The sequence below is a fragment of the Dinoponera quadriceps genome, unplaced genomic scaffold, assembly GCF_001313825.1.
Source record: "Dinoponera quadriceps isolate SergipeBrazil2010 unplaced genomic scaffold, ASM131382v1 scaffold1889, whole genome shotgun sequence".
Classification (NCBI taxonomy): domain Eukaryota; kingdom Metazoa; phylum Arthropoda; class Insecta; order Hymenoptera; family Formicidae; genus Dinoponera; species Dinoponera quadriceps.
The window spans coordinates 183,365-199,911 of record NW_014557272.1 but is presented as its reverse complement, the minus strand read 5'-3'; the positions used below and the strand labels follow the sequence as shown (position 1 = coordinate 199,911).

General features: G+C 43.7%; 1 protein-coding gene across 1 annotated transcript in view; it reads left to right on the top strand.

Annotated features, from left to right (window-relative positions):
• The window catches only part of LOC106748864, a 106,315-nt gene extending 90,590 nt beyond the window's left edge, over positions 1-15,725 (top strand). The window contains exons 3-7 of the mRNA XM_014627779.1: positions 3,032-3,109; positions 6,055-6,236; positions 8,834-9,032; positions 12,747-12,853; positions 14,249-15,725. Of these exons, the coding sequence (XP_014483265.1) occupies positions 3,032-3,109; positions 6,055-6,236; positions 8,834-9,032; positions 12,747-12,853; positions 14,249-14,374 (692 nt within the window). The 3' untranslated portion in view covers positions 14,375-15,725. The remainder of the gene's footprint in view (positions 1-3,031; positions 3,110-6,054; positions 6,237-8,833; positions 9,033-12,746; positions 12,854-14,248) is intronic.
• The last annotated feature ends 822 nt before the right edge of the window (positions 15,726-16,547 follow it).

Below are 16,547 nucleotides of genomic sequence, written 5' to 3'. Positions count from 1 at the left end.
GGGGGGGGGGGGGGGGATCTCGCTGCAAAATTGTCGACGACGTTTGACGCCGGGAGGGGGCGCGGGGAGGAGACGCGCAGAGAAAACGGCATTCGGGAACTCGTCGGGCCGAGTGGAGAAAAATCGCGTTCGGATCGCGTCGGTGGGATTCCTAGGACGAGGTATTTCCAGCGATACGGACGATCGATGGAATCGACGGTCCTCGGAACGATCTCTCCATTTTACCGCAACGGACTGCCGCATCGTGTGCGCGCGCGCGATACCGTTTCGAAGAAGAATACAACGAGGGTACGGGAACTTTCGGCTCTCTGTAACGGCGGAACTTACAAAGCCGTAAAAGAGGATTGCGGGCCTTGGTGGGTAGCTCCGTGTACTTGACGTGAGCAGCGAGTCCCGACATTATCATGTTTACGTCCGCAGCACGGTAACAACTTACGAAGCGGTACCCTGTGACGACGAAATATCATTAACGGGACTATTTCGCGAAAAAAATACCAGAAGAAGAAGCCGGGTGTAACTTGGTGGAACGCAGTCCCCCGTTCTCGTGTGCGCGCGATGTCAAACGCGTGAATTATCTTAGGTGCGGTAATCAACTTCCGCTCTCTTTCATTATGTCAAACGCCGTAACAGCGAACGTAATAAAAAAGCTCTTCGGCGGAATTTAATGAAAACGAGCGGCGGAATTTAGAAGCGTTTTACAAGTGGAAAATATAATTAATTTGTCTACAACTCCTTCCGCAGCGAGGAAGGAAAGGAAGGAGGGAGAGTGAGGAAGATCAAATAATATTATTTGCTTCAACAAAGGGGGAAAAGGAAGTCGACGAACGAGTGCGAGTAAATGTTTCCTCTCGCACGCCGCTAAACACATCGCGAAAACTCTTCCGTCGGTCCGGCGATTTTCCACGATGGCGATGATAAATGGCAAATTGGCCGTGCCGGCGCATTCGGCGCAAGTAATGGTGGGCTGCGGCGGTCGGCCGTTTAATCAGCCGGGCTTTATTTGGAAATTACGGGATACGTAGGACGCGATGTCGCCCTGCTCTCATCTCTCGCGAGGGATTAAGCCCGCCGCCGCCGCCGCTCCGAAAGGATTAAACATGACAAAGCCGTCCATTACGTCATACGGACGGAGAAATTCCGCGTCTCGATAGCGCGTTTACACGCTCGCTCGATACGAGGAAAAATTGCAGCCGACGCGCCACCGTAGATAACGGGCCGCATCTGCGGCCCAGTGTCGAGCCCTCGGGGTCGCTTTAAAAGCCCACTTCGACGGCTTTAAGAACAATCCCGTGTTTTACGAGTAAGAAGCTTTAGCCGCTCTTCCGCACCGCCGCGCTTTATGTCGCCCGACGCGGACCGGTGGATACCGAACGATGTTAGTATTTCTCGTCAAGTCATCCACTTCCCGGATGCACCGAGTGACGTTTGCGCTCTCGTCCGGGGACCTCTCTTCCCCGTCACGACGACCCTCATCCATTATTCCTCGCGGACTTTATCCGAAACGCGGTCGAAAGCACGCGCGCGTTTGAATTGAACTTTGCAAAAGTGCAATAATGCTCGCGATAAGCGTCCACTGACTCGAATTGACCGTTTAAATAGCGCAGCAATAGCAACTGTTATAAGGACGACGTTTGGTCAGTGACAAAAAGGTTGCGACACTTCTTTTTTTTTTTTGATAAGTTTCGAGACGCATTCCGTGTCCAATGGGAGAATTTGATTTCTGGTAATTCCCGAGAGAGATATTTTCCTATCGGGGACGAGATGTGTTGCGAAACTCATCGAAAAAAAGTGTTGCAACCTTTTTGTTACTGACCGTGTAGCAGACTCTATTAATACTGTCTTATTTCTTGGGTATAATAATATTTCGAAAATTTCTAATTAAATGCGTTATTTTTGGATATTTGTGAATTATGACTGTTGCTTTGGAGGACCGTGGTCGATTCATCAAATTATCAACAGTCATGATGCAAAATTAATGCTCTGATTGAAAATTTTCGATGTCACTATGCCTAGGGAATGAGGAAGCATTAATGGAATATACCGTAATGAGGCAGCATTAATGGAATATACGCGATAAAAGATATTATGTATCAGCTAAATAATTAATTATTTCAATGAGACGGAGTCAAAGATAATTTATCATTTACCAGTCTTAACATATTCGCTGTCGGACTGATTTTTGACGACTTTCTGTTCATGCCGCGTGGGTCGCATACACTCCACATTATCGAGACTAACAGTTTTAGTTACAATGTATGCATTATAATATTTATAAGACTGCAGGAATCAGTATTAGCAAGAAAAATATACGACGTTCAAGTTACGCCACAAAACAAACATGGCTGTTTTCATAAATTCTTATATATTTACACAATTTTATGCCAAAAAAGGGAAAAAAGTTTGTTCTTTTTAATATTGTTAATATTTAACACTAAAATATGAAATTTTAAGTGAAAACAGTACGTTTTCGAATAAAATATTTACAATTATAACAGTGTATTGCGATGTATTGTCCTGAAACATGTTAAATATAAATACGACTTTTTCCTATTGCAATTATTATAAAATGTAATTTTTATGATGGAATTTTGTACTGATATTGCATCAAACGTTTCAACATTGTTTTTAAAGCAAGATTTGCAAAGTTAACTTTTATAAAATTAAATTAAAAAGAATCTAAAAAAATTATTATCACGCCATATAGATCGTTTGCAGCCCACGACATGATGACTGCAATATGCATGGTATTTCAGCATCAATACATGATTACACGACATTTTATGATAAGCTATATTTAAATAACGAAAAAAATATGAAACGGTGTAAACGGAAAGTTTAACGTGGGGCGTATATGATTCACGCGGCAGCGAATGTATTAATTATAACTTTATTATAACTTAATTAAAACTTTATTATAAATAATAATTGCGCATAAAATTATCTTTCAGTAACAAACGAATGATTTGGAAAAATTACAAGAAGCGTCACACCCTCTAGAGCGCTTTTTCACGTTGGAAATTGTCTGTTTCAGCCAGCACCAACCTTGTGGGCAAATTCACGCAGAGCGTCCGAAGGATCGTCCAGGACGTGAAGGACGAAGGAACTTCAAGTAAGTCTCAGCGATATTTTATCGGACTCATTTCTCACGTGGGTATTTAATTAAAGTTCAGACGCTATCTCGGTTAATCGCTCTGTTATTCAATAAAGTTACTCGCCGCGAAAACGCGGAAAAAGTCCGTGGAACGGCGGGTTCGCGGCCTTACTTTAAGGATACTTTTTTTATACGCTTCATCTTCGCGGCCATGTAGAGAGCCCATGATTTCTCTTTCGATAATCTCGCTCTCGAGATAATTCCGTGCGGATTGGATCAAGTCCCGGCGAATTTCGAGAAAGATAAACTTCACGGTGGAGAAGACCGTTTTCTAATATCTGAATGTGCAATTGTGAGAATCTTTTAATACGATTTGTCGATTTCCGACGGGCGCGGAGTCGAATTTCGCTCAGCGGAATTCTCGACTTCTCGTATTCCTGATTCCTCTGATGCTCGAGTCTTCTTAATTTAATTCCGGAAGAATTTAAAGTCTCGCGAAAGATGTATTTTCGCGTACATGGTAATGCGGGACGGACAATCGTCGACGAGGACATCCCGTACGTATCGCTCGGAAATAAGTGTCTGGCAGGCCGCCAAGCGGACGGTTGTTGGTTGTCCCATGAATGGAATCGAAGCGGAAACTCTTGTATTCGGCCGAGCCGAGAGTAACGGCGTGTCGGCCGCTGTATTAGCTGAATAGACGGAAACTTCGCCGGCCGAGAATCCCGTCAGGTTCAGATTAACGCTTCCCCATCAACGTGGAACTATGATTAATTCCGACGTCGACGTTCCCGCGCCTGCGAGACGGCGATCAGATAAATTCCTAACATACGATAATGACGTGTACAGGACGTCCCGCAACACGCGACCTTAATCTCGACGACGGTTTATCCGATAGGCGAATTTCGCGTCGATACGTCGTAAATGTCCGCGAAATTGTGGAAAATAGTAAGTAGTTGTCCTTCGCGATTTACCAATTTTCAAAATCACATACCTTTGTAATCGAATCATAGATAGAAATTTCGCTGTATCGTATCAACGACGAATTAAGGATCGTTATATTTCATATTCGGTGAAAATTCGTCATTTCTCCAATAAACTGTTCTAATATTTTCTCATGTCCCGTCATCAGTTGAACACGTTATCACATACGTGACTCGAATGCAGAATTAATGAGCATATTTTTTATAAAACACGCGAGATGTTCTTTCGAGTGAGAGAAGCTGTGTCACGTGGAAAGTTTCCTCATTCATCCGACGTTGACCTCAGTCGTCTCCTGAGTGAACGATGAAAGAACAATGAGAAATGCACGCGGGATCGCGCGCCGAGAAGATCGGTTTTTGTTTCGCGCCTTTACGTAGATTCGTTCGTGAGTTACGGCTCTTTAAAGTTTTGGGCACGCTCGGTGCGCCGTGCACATGCTGCACGCGCGTGTGTGGGATCAACGACCACGTGGTGTCGAGCGTGAATGATGCGAATGGACGCACGTGCTCAGCGTGTTAAGGGGTGGGGGCAGGTCCTCCGTCGCGTAAACGTGCCGCGGGATCGCGCATCATGAGACTCAGCACGTGCTGCTGCGTTTGGTAGAGCCGAACCGATCGAGTGCGCGGTTCGGTATAGACGTCGATATCTTCGCTTCTAGAAGTCGTAGCGGCTTGAGGTAAAATTCGTTGGAGAGCTGAAACTTCCGTGCTTCCGATAAGTGTACAGTCGTCTCGCCTCGAGATAAGGATTAATTAGTAACGTTAAATTAACGCGATAATTAAATATCGATTGCTCCCGAGTTGAAGCGGAAATTAGTGAATCAATTAGTCAGATGGAAACTAGCAAATATTATTATCGAAATTATAATATCACGATAAATGATCAATCACTTGCATATATATCATATGATAGATATTGTATATAATTTATAGTAAAATTATACATATATATATTTATTTATTTGTTTATTTATTTATTTATTTATGATAAAAATATGTTTATTAATATAAAAGATATTGTAATATATATAAAATATTCTGGCGTTATTCGTTCCCAGTTATTTACTTTCAATGTATATATAAGATCTAACTGAAAGGAGCGGAGGAAATAATGAAAAGTTTCTTCTGATTCCGATATCTCCGAAGATTAATGTAAATAGTTCCATGAAATTATGCATAAAGACAATATTAAAAACATCTCCATCCTTAGCAAAAAAACTCTCTAATTCGTTATTACGCAGTTTTTCTCAATTACGAACACTTGAACGCGTCAAACTGCGTTTCGCGCTCGCATTATCGATTCTTCTTATCGCGCCGTGCGTCTCGCCATTTAACGGAGCCATTAGATCAGGAGCGGTGGAAAACGGCGTTGCGAAAGTCGTCCTCCCAATTAATTCCCAATTAACTCGGCACCCAGATAGCGCCGAAAGTTTCAACGTAAATAAATCGCGCAGGTCGGACGGCGCGATAAGCAACTCCATCCGTCAACGTGTCCCGGTTGGAGTTCCATTGAGATCGCGAGGCCGAGAATTTGTGGGAATTTGTTCGAATCGCAGTAACAAACAACATCCCGTAACAGTCGCAGTAACACGGCAACCGCATCGAGGGGAGAGGACCTTTAAAAAAGAATTACCTTCCGCTCTCTCGCTTTGTTTCATATCTCAACGCGCCGCGATCCGAGCGAAGCGACGATCGCTCGTTTTCTCGAGGCGACTCGAGACTCCCGCGAAATCGAAAAGCCGCGTCCGTACTTAATTTCGCCTTATCTCAATATCATCGCCGACATTACAAATGAGCCCGTGAAGAATTCCGCGCGAGAAACGGGAGAAGAGACATTCTGCCGCTTCATCGATCTTCGGCTGTTGGACGTGCCGTCGCTGCCGCTCGTCCACATTTTACAATTACCCGACGCGGCCGGCGGAGCGTTAATAATAGATCCGGGCGTGTTACCCTTTACGATGCGGGTCTCTGTGGACGCAGGTGGACAGACGAAGGAGGAGGTGATCGAGACGAACGAGAGGCTGAGAGTCGTAAGGATACGGCTGGACGGTAGCTACGAGACCGCCAAGAGGGCCCTCGTCGAGCTGATGTGCAAGTACACCGACAGCAAACAAGTACGCAACGTATTCCAACGTTACAACCTCCTCAAAGTTATGATCAAGGTAAGAGGATCGGGGGGGAACCGCGTGTGCCGGCGCGCGTAATTGGGTGTAGCACGTGGTAGCACGTGTTTTTGTCCCACGAGCACTTTGTGTGCGCTCGAGGCCCCGACACACACACAACAGACACACGCAGACACGAAACCGCGCGCGCACACAACCACCTACGAGGAGCGTCGGTCTCAGGCTGCATGTCGTTGATGTAATTACGTTGTAATTATGCCACCCGGTTCATGCAGGTAAGCGATTAACTGAGAGAGCCGTAGCGTCACTTCCGATGAGACTCTCAATCGAGTCGCTCGCGCGCATGTTTCTCTCTTGCTCAAGGAACTGTCGAGAATTTAATCAACATGCGCGCGTGTAATTTCGAACATGATTATGTAATAATTAAAAATGACGCAATATCTCGCGACTCTCGGAGCTTATCACGAATCCGATATAGCGGTTATTCCCAAGTCTTAATCGACTCACCGGATCCGTTATCACGTCTAACGATTTTTCGGGAGTAGGAAGAACTCGTAGATCACGCATTTCTCTTCGCTATGGCTCTTCGGTCATAACTCACCGGGTTTATTTGACCTATAAAACGGAGGGATTAATCTTCGGACATAGTCTCGTCTCGGATAGGAACGCGAACAGGATCGCGTTGTTTTTACCAAGTGGTATTCTCGTCGAAACGACGCCTATGAGTTTGCCCGGGTCGATTTCGCGCGCTTTCTATTCCCGCGTCATTCGTGACAGGGCAACGTTAGCTTGCGGAAGATCGTTTAAATAGCGAATTTCATCGTCCACGAGAGATATCGACAAGCTGGGCCGGTTGACACGTGTCATCCACGCGCCTACCTCAGGACACCTTGGAGAATATCCCTCGCGCTTTAACATTTGCGGATTTCCGATCGGAATCCGTTTATTTTCTTTCAACACCTTTCTGACTTTACGAAAAACAACGAACTTCGGGAATATCGAAATATTCGGATCACCGAGATTATTTCGCCTCGGAATTTTTTCAAGATACCGCGCGAAACTCGCGAACCGATCCGACACTCGCAGGGACATGCCGAGCGATAGCATTTCGAAGGAGGCGAAGAAAGCGCGAAAAGTACAAGAGAAGACTGAAAAATATATACGACGTATGTCGTCAATCAGTGGGCGAGCAGCAGAGCGCAAAACATCCGACCGGGCTGTGCAACCCCGCGCAAAATTCTCAGCAGCAACCGACGAACGACGAGCTGGACGGGCGAGTGAACGAACGAACGGACGGTCTGACGGGCCGCAGGACGGAGAGGGATTCACAACGCCCGGCCGTTTTATTTTTATTTGAAGTACATACGCGAAGTGCACGTTGCAACGGGCGCATTTGTTATCCGCCGGCGTGGCAGATAGATCGCGCGCTCGGGACGAGCAACAAAATAGAGATGCACGCGATAGATAGGAAACGATTGCCGTTCGCGTTCGCAGCCAGCGCGAAAGACGAGCGAGCGAGCCCACGTTGTCGCTATCTTCCGTCTCTCTCTCTCTCTCTCTTTCTCTTCCCCACCCTCTCTGTCTCGTTTCTGTTTTTCTCTCACTTCCTCATTTTGCTTCGTTTTTTCTCTCCCCGAAGGTGCATACACGGCGATTCTCACGAACGCCGGCCGGTCCCGCGGGTGTATTCCCGCGAGCGTCGATATCCCGACGCGTCGACGTTTGTTTCTGGCGTAAACTTCCACCGCGAGGCACCATCGCGCCGTCCTGCTCGTCCGTTCGTACGTATTGAGCGAAATCGAGAACACGCCGGCGAGTTTTTCTTCCGAAGGTGTGCGGAGGAGAAGCCTCGGGATTAATCCTCGGGCGACGCGACCGGAATAAAATTGCCCCTTATAAATCGCACCGTTTTGTTTTATCGACGGCTACGTAATCTCGAGATGTATTGTTTGAGACGCCTCGCGCGCCGCGGTGAGGGGAAAAAAGAGAAGGGTGAGAGAGAGAGAGGGCGGGGGGAATCAAATTTAAAAAAGGAAGATCATCATAAATGCGGGCGTGATCGTCGTTCTTTCGCGAGAGCCTGCAATTTGTCGATGTATTGAAGCTGCGCCGTGTCTCCGTCAACCGTCAGAGAATCAGAGGAGATTTGGAATGAGTGAAATCAATTACGATGGAAGTGAAATTCAAATGATGAGATTAAATCCAACTTCACGCGCGTGAGTCCCGCAAGCAAAACTTCAGAACACATATACGAATTAGAAGGTTGTGTAAAGTATGCTTTAGGATGTGTTTGAGTATATCCTTGGGGATGAAACGAAAAAAATATCAATAACGTGACTCGAGCATTCCTTAACGAAATATTATATAATATTTTTACCTCCGATTCATTAATTATAACTCGTAACGCGCGAACATAGGTCGACGATGCGTTGAGAGTCAGAAGCGCGATGGGAGAAAAACTGATCGTTTTCTAAACCGCGTTCGATGAACGGAACTTCGGTATCTCGACGACAACTTGTCGCAGCACACACGGGGATACACCAAAAGATCCTTCTGCAACAGCGGAGCGATCAAGAACGCGCTTCCTCGATTTTTCTCACGAATGCTTCTCACGTCCGACGGTCTCGCCTTTCCAGGACGTAATTAAGTTGGAGACGCAATACTGGACGCTTGTGGACATACCGCGGCAAGAGAAGCAGGAGACCGTACCGGCCTTCGTGCTGCGTGCCTGCTCCATCATGGAGAAGACCCACAAGAGCGGCGAGGGTGTGAAGACGTCGGCGCGCCTCGCCGAGGAAGCCGAGACCAAGCGGGAGCGCATCGAGAGACTCGAGAGTGAGTTTCCGTGTGCGATTTTTCGCGACGTCGACGTTCAAACGACGTCGCCGGTCGCCGTTAAGAGTAGCAATAGCTAGCCGGCGGTCTTACCCGACGAAGGAGGAAAACGTTTCGCCATTGTCCTCCGTCATTTTTCTCTCTTTTTTCGTAGCACGGTGATTATTCTTCTTCTTCTTATTTTCTTCTTATATTCTTCTTCTTATATTCTTCTTCTTCTTCTTATTATTATTATTTTATTAAATGAACGAGAAAGTAGGTTTGATTCCCTGGATCAAATCTTTTCCATTTTACTTTCAGAGAATCAAACTTTTGGTTCGAAGAACCAAACTTCGCTTCTCACAACCAAAACATTTGTTTACCCATATCCAAACAAGAATTTAATTTGAATCAATTAAATGGGTTTCTCAGTGTATAATTGGCCGTAGTTATGCAAAAAAAGCAATCCAATCTGCATAGAGTACATTTCGAGGAAAACGATGAAAATTTAATATATGATTTAAAAAGCATAAATAACGCTGAGGTTCTTTATTGAAGAAGTCAAGCATAGTCCATTTTCTTTTCTTTAAGGGTATTCATTGATAAGCTTAACTTTAAAAAAAATTGACAAAAGAGACGCAATTAGTAAAAATGTTAGAACTAGTAGAAAATAAAAGAACTGTTTTTTAATTAATTTCAGGCATCCATAATGCTTGGACCTTTTCGTTTTATATAGAAAGATGTATAGACTACCCATTGGTAATAAAATCTAAAAAATCCTAATTTTATGGGTTGGATTTTTATTGCATAATTATGGTAAATTATTCCCTTCTTTACAACATAAAAAGTAAATAATACGCTTTATGGAAACAGTATAATCTAAACTAAATATGAAATATTTACGATTTAGTAAGTATGTCAGTTTGTTTCTAAGCATATTCTGCGTGACATGTTAAAAACATATGTTAAACACATGTTAAAAAAATTAATATTTTTAGAAAAATCATTATCTATTAATATTATTTATATTGCCATTATACAATCGACTAATAAGTTTAAACGTTTCATAAAGTGTTTTATGAAAGGAAATGGTAAAAAGTGAAAACTTTGAAATTATCACACGATCTTCGATATTCCGTCGTAACCAGTCTGGAGGATATCAATTAATTACTTGTACATTGCACGCTTGCTTCGTTCAACACGAGACGACTCCGAGTTTTCCCTCTCTACACGAATTTTGCGTAAACGCTCGTTGATTACCCCGGCCTGTCCCTCGAGAGTCTCTGTGCGCGTACGGTATATTATTTTCCGTCGTATGTACTGCAACGAAGACAATAGTCCGTTGCCCCGTCGGGGCGAAGTGTAATCGTTATACTTCACCGTCGATTTCAGTACATTCAGCTGTTCTTGCCAATATTAAATCGCCTCCGCTATCCGATTATCGATATCGCATGAGAGAAATTTTATTCGTCGCAGAGGCAGAGAAGATCGATTCCATCGGATTGGAGAACGACTTCAGAGAGAGAGAGAGAGAGAGAGAGGAGAATCTCGAGACTCCTCGTGGGAGATAAAAATTTTCGGCGAAACAAAAGTCGCGGGCGAAGAAAGGAATTAATCTCTTTCTTCTCGGGACTGTTTTTACACACTGGTTTTCTTTTGCGCGTTGTCTCATAAATATTCAACGGATGCTCTCCTCGTACTCGACAATATTCATTATTTTTCCGGAGCGCCGGAGATTTATGGTATTTCATTATCGCGATTCGCACGCTGAATTATTCGAAAATTATTCGCCGTGTCTCTTCCGCGACGAGGTACCGAAAATAAAACGAACGGGCGACATTCTCGCGATACTGTTGCGCAATTGCCCGCTCACGATTATATCGCGGGTCCATAAATCACGCCGGCGGGTAGGAGAATAGCTTATTAGCAACGTAAATTGCCGATAGCGCGATCGTCGCAATTAAAAATATTCTGTGCGCGCTCGTGCGGTTACAATGCTACACCGGCCTCTGCTTAATCAAAGGACCCTCTCCTTCGTTTCGCGGCAGCGGGAATGCGGGGATCGAGTTGAAACCACTCGATACTAACGGCACGAACTAATTGATTAACTCGCGCCCGATCGACCGGAAATTCTACGAACGTTTGCACATTTATATTCTCCTTTATTTCCAATTTATCTTCCTTGTACCATTTATTTTACCTTATTTTGTTTCATCCCGCCTTCCATCCTCCATATTTTTCCAATCGAGTCACTTCATATTTTTAGACGTCTCGTTAAAAAAGTAAAGGAAAAAGAAAAAAAAACAGCGAAATACGTGTATTATTGCGGTGTATTCTATGGTCGGTCGCTGCTCGCAGCGGAAACGTGTAAATTGATCGATGAACAGCGAAAATGTTCAGGGCGATGTTTCGGAGATAAAATTTGTTGAGATAAAATTTGGAGGAAATTCGAGGATATCCACGTCCGGTAGAAAACGATCTAATATCGAATGTGTGCCACGTCGGTGGTGGTGCATCGTTTGATACACGGCGCGCATAAACGCGCATTAACGGCCAATATCTCTGTCCGCTTTCATCTGGCTCTTTCTGGCGGCTTTCATCCGGCTCTTGGCGAGAGCAATATTTTTCGGAGCGTTAATTAATGCCCTTCGGTAGAACCAGAGAGGCGGGCTCACGTCGACACGACCGCGTGCAACAGTATTCGATGTGGTTCATTTTTGCCTCCGCCTTGTTAATTGTAAAAAATTAAAAATATGTTACGTCTGCGCTCAGCTGAGCGAGCGAATTTCGCGCGCCGTGCAATCGCAGCGAGAAATATTTTCCGCGGTTTTTCTCGTGCGATCGTAAAATTCCGGACTATTTCAGTCCGGGACGTGTGGATCGATTTTGGATAGGAAAATCGAACGTACTAAGATATCTGTTTTATCTTCCTGAATCTAGAAGAGTCGGACTTGTGCTCGGATTTTCTTTTTTGTTTATGGACAAAAGCATGCTTTGTTAAGGCCACGGAGTAGTCGCTGTGACTGTCCGTGTTTAATGACGTCAGAAACGGGAAAACTTATGCCAGAATTTTTTGCGTTATACTTTCAAGTAAGAAGATATATCCATAAAATGACATTTGTGATTGATTCAGCAAATTCGAATAATCAATAAGTAGCCGTAAAATTAACATTGATAAAATCATGAGAAAAGAGGTTGGGGAAGAAAGTTCCATGTCGAATTAATTTTGCGACTATTCATTGATTGTTCGAGTAAAAGAAAAGTGTTCGTCCAGCAAATTTGACAAATGTGCTGAGTCAATCACAAATGTCATTGTGTGATCTCGCTTCTGACGTCATTAAACAAAGACAGTCATAGCGATTACTCCGGATCTTTAATTTTATTAATTTCATTGACACTTATACAGGGTGTTTCTTAATTAATGCCCACTATTTACGTAGCGTTACATCTCATAAAAAATTAAATCGTAAAGTCCTGAGCTATTTTGTCGAAAGGGATTATTATTTATGACGACTTTCCAACTTTCAACATATTTTTATAGCTAAGCTCTAAATTAAGCTTCTGTTGAAATAAAATCCGCTTGAAATTAATCGAAAAAAATAGATTTATCCATTTGGTTGTTCGAAGCATAATTTGCGAGAAGCATTGTAGACAAGCATAGTAGAAAAAAATTAGAAAAGAAGGTGGAAAAAAGTAGCTGTAAGATCATAATAAAATATGACGCGCTTTGCGCAGATATGATCACGGCACAGATCGAAGCGGAGAACACACAGATGACCAACGATCTGTACAGGTTGTTGAAGAAATACACGGGTCTCAGGAACCTCATCAGGGATTTGAAGGTACCTACTACCGCTTTGATACCAGATAAATAAGAAAAATATTCTATTCTCTTGAAAATGGACGCTAACTTCCTTCCGCCAAAAATAAGATTGATTTTCTCGGACTGATTAACTTGTCGCGAGTGTTTTAAGAAAATTATCGTTCAAAATCACCGAGCACAAAATATCCAATATATCCGGTTCTCCGTAGAAGATATTTTTTAATAACCCGCTGGATGTTAGCATATTAAAGAAGCCGATGTTTCTCGTCGGGTCTGAAAACGCTTCTTCACTTTTAGCCTGACATTATTATTATATGCAATAAATGAAACGAAATGACATTATTAAGACATTCTTTTACAATCTTTCACACAAGGTCGAGTAATTTTCCATTCAAACGTCGAGTAAATCTTGACGAGGAAATCGGATTAAAGTTTTCATCAAAGAGAGAATGGAATATACTTCCGTATGATAACGCGCAATCTGCGATCGTCCAAGTAGATATTTCCGGGATCCTTGTGCGGTCGTATCGCTTATCGGCTCCTCGACTACGATCGTAAAAAGCGTCACTGTTCAACAGCGGAACATAACACCGGCTATTATATTAAGACATTGTTACGATCGTCCTTTTCCCTCTTACGTTCCAATAATTGCGTACTGCCGCTGTTACAAGGTTGCTACCCCGTCGGCGGTTATCGTCTGCTCGTTGCACCCTTTCTTCCTCCATACAGTGTCAAATAAATCGAAGATTAAAGGCGACCGTAGGCGCCATAATATCACAAAGTAAACTGCCTTTCCTCGCCCTTTGATCTTTCCGCGAACACTCTCTAAATTGTCGGTAACTCGAAGCCGCGTCGAATTTTACACTCAAACGGACCTGTAGTTGGTTAATTATTAATCAGAAATTAGTTTCTATATTCATATCATGAACCGATAGCCTAAACACGGAAATTGAGCCTATTCTCACTCCCTAATTTACAACGTTCGGTTTCCTCTATATATCCTTACGTATAAGTAAGAACATATAATCTTATATGAAAATAAAACTTGCTTACACATAAATTCATACAGTTCCATTGAAAAAATCATATTCCGGTTACTCAGGATTAATTTTCATGAAGAAAAAAAAATATTGAACAGAGAGAACGGTATCTTCAAACTGATACAGTTCTTAATTTAAAAATATCTCCTTTCTATACGATATTTTTTCCTCTCAATTTATGAAAATTATTCCTGAATAACATGAATACGATATCCCTAATGAAACTATAGGGAATTTCTTCATGTTAGATTGTATATTCTTGCTTAGATATATGATGAGAATATGAATCTTGAATTGACTAATTTTTTCTTTCCGTGCAGATCAGGAACGCGCAGCGTTTATTAATCGTCCGTATAATTTTCCCATTTTTCCAGGAGGAGTACAACAGCTCGAAGGTGTACCCGATGTTTCCACGTTACACGATATTGAAGGACATGATAAAGGACATAATGCACAACCCGGATTACATGGAGGTCTGTCACGAGGTGGACCAAGCATAGCGGCCCGACCCCCTCCACCGTTCGCCACGTATGACCTTGTAAATTCCTCAAGGTCTCCGCGTGGTCGTCGGTGAAGGGGGTGATCCAGAGAAAATCGTGCAGCTTCGACTCATTTCACGCTGGACGGCGATCGGCCTTCCCGTTGCGGTTCCTTTGCGCCTTCGTTCTCGCCCTGAACCTCTGTTTTTCCCTGCGAACAGCTCCCGGAGCGACGACGCCGTTCGCCGTTTAGCCGGCCGCCGTCGCCTTTTAGTTCGCGTTTCTCAGCGATCGTGGAGCGACGAGTCGACGCGACTCCTCGCAGTCTCCTCCCCGCGAAATTGTACATATAATTTCCCGCAGGTAAGTCAGGCGCGCTCGCAGTGTCAGACGTCGCGTTTCCGCGTGAAGTTTCACCGCGAGATCGGCGGACAGCGAATAGCAGCAGCGGTTGCAATTCGCGCGGCAACGCTTGCCGATCGATCATCGCGAACGAATCACGCTGCTTCTTTGGCCGCGGAAGATCGAGGGAGAGAGAGAGAGAGAGAGGGAAAGAGCTTCGCGATTCGAAGAGCGGAGCCGGAGGAAAAGAGAGATTTTATTTTATTTCGCGGCGGGGGGAGCACGGTAAGTTCGACGCTGATAACTTTAATGTAATTTCTAATTGAATCCGAGACAATTTTGATATTGGAAATTAAAACGGTCAGGCGAACCGTGAAGATTTTCATTAAGGGAGTTCACGCTTCCCCGAGAATCCGCAGCGACGAAGTAGCCGGCGAGGATCCCGGATTCCGCTGTCCGTGTGTATCCAGCAGCGTCGGTGTTATTAAATCCAATATTTTCCGGACTTCCATTCGTCGTTTTGCGGCGGTTGCGGAGATTCGAGTCCTTCTGGCGCACGCGAGAATCAGGGAATCCCGGCGGCGGCGGCGGCAGCCCGAGAGTTTCTGCTTCTGATTTCGCGTCAACACACACAGGAAGGTGTGCACAGGAGCTAGCCGTGTTTATTATCACACAGCGAGTGTCGCGCGTACATGGTATACCATTATCGATCGCTTCAAGACAATTCGCCCGCTAGACCCAACGGGTGTCGGGTAAGTAATGCGAAATAGTTCGCAAGCGCGAGTTTGTACATATGTGTAACTCGTATGCGTGAAATTAGCGTGATATCGTGAGCGAGTGAGTGAACGATTGAGGTCCGTGTTATTAGTTGTTACTTGAAACTTGCCTTAAGTGAGATACTCACCCTCGAATTCAATCATTAGACGAGAGTTTCATCGCAATTACAGGTGTAATGTCAGATGTGTCATATACAGAGTGAAAAATTCGGTGTTAAATTTCACACATGATCCAAACGGCTCACTTGAATTTTCGTGTTAATTTAACCTTGTGCTAATTTAACAAGGTGAATATGTCGAAAAATAACACAAATATTACGTTAAAAGTTAATACAAAATTAATACGCTAATCGACACTGAAGTATAAAATATGTTATTTTAATACTTGCATACATTCCATATTGACAACACAAAATACTGAGATAATATGAATATAATATGTTAAATTAACGCGCATGGGTGTGTTAAAAATTTAACACAAAAATTTTAACAAGGACCGATTTTAACACAAGTACAAAATGTTTCTTACTGTGTACGATTCAGTTGGAGAACTCAGGTCTAACCCTGAATTAAAACCTGAGTATCTCACATGAAATAAGTTTTAATTGACAACTATTGATACAGGTCTGAAAGAGAGAGAGAGAGAGAGAGAGAGAGAGGCGTGCTAATGCGTGTGAGACACTATTACCTGCTTCCCGCTATTATGTAGTACTCTCATAAGGAACGTGACGTCGCGCCAGAAGGCGATCGTCGCTCTCTCGCACGGCAATCACGTTCTCGCTTTACCTACGAAGAGGACAAAGATTAGGATGATTCGAGGTGCTTGAACGTCGCCAGATGTATTTATAAGGAGGAACGTTAATTAACCATTTAACGCTTAAGGGAACTTAAGAAATCCCGAGAGTTAGCGGAGATCTTATTAGTATTTGTGTATGAATCTCATATTCGGTATGTTTGTGTGTGTGTGTGTGTGTGTGTGTGTGTGTGTGCGCGCAAAGTATCGAAGTATTCGAAATTTTCGCACTACCTACAAACAGGACAAAGATTAGGAGATCCCGAAGCGTTTGAGGAACGCT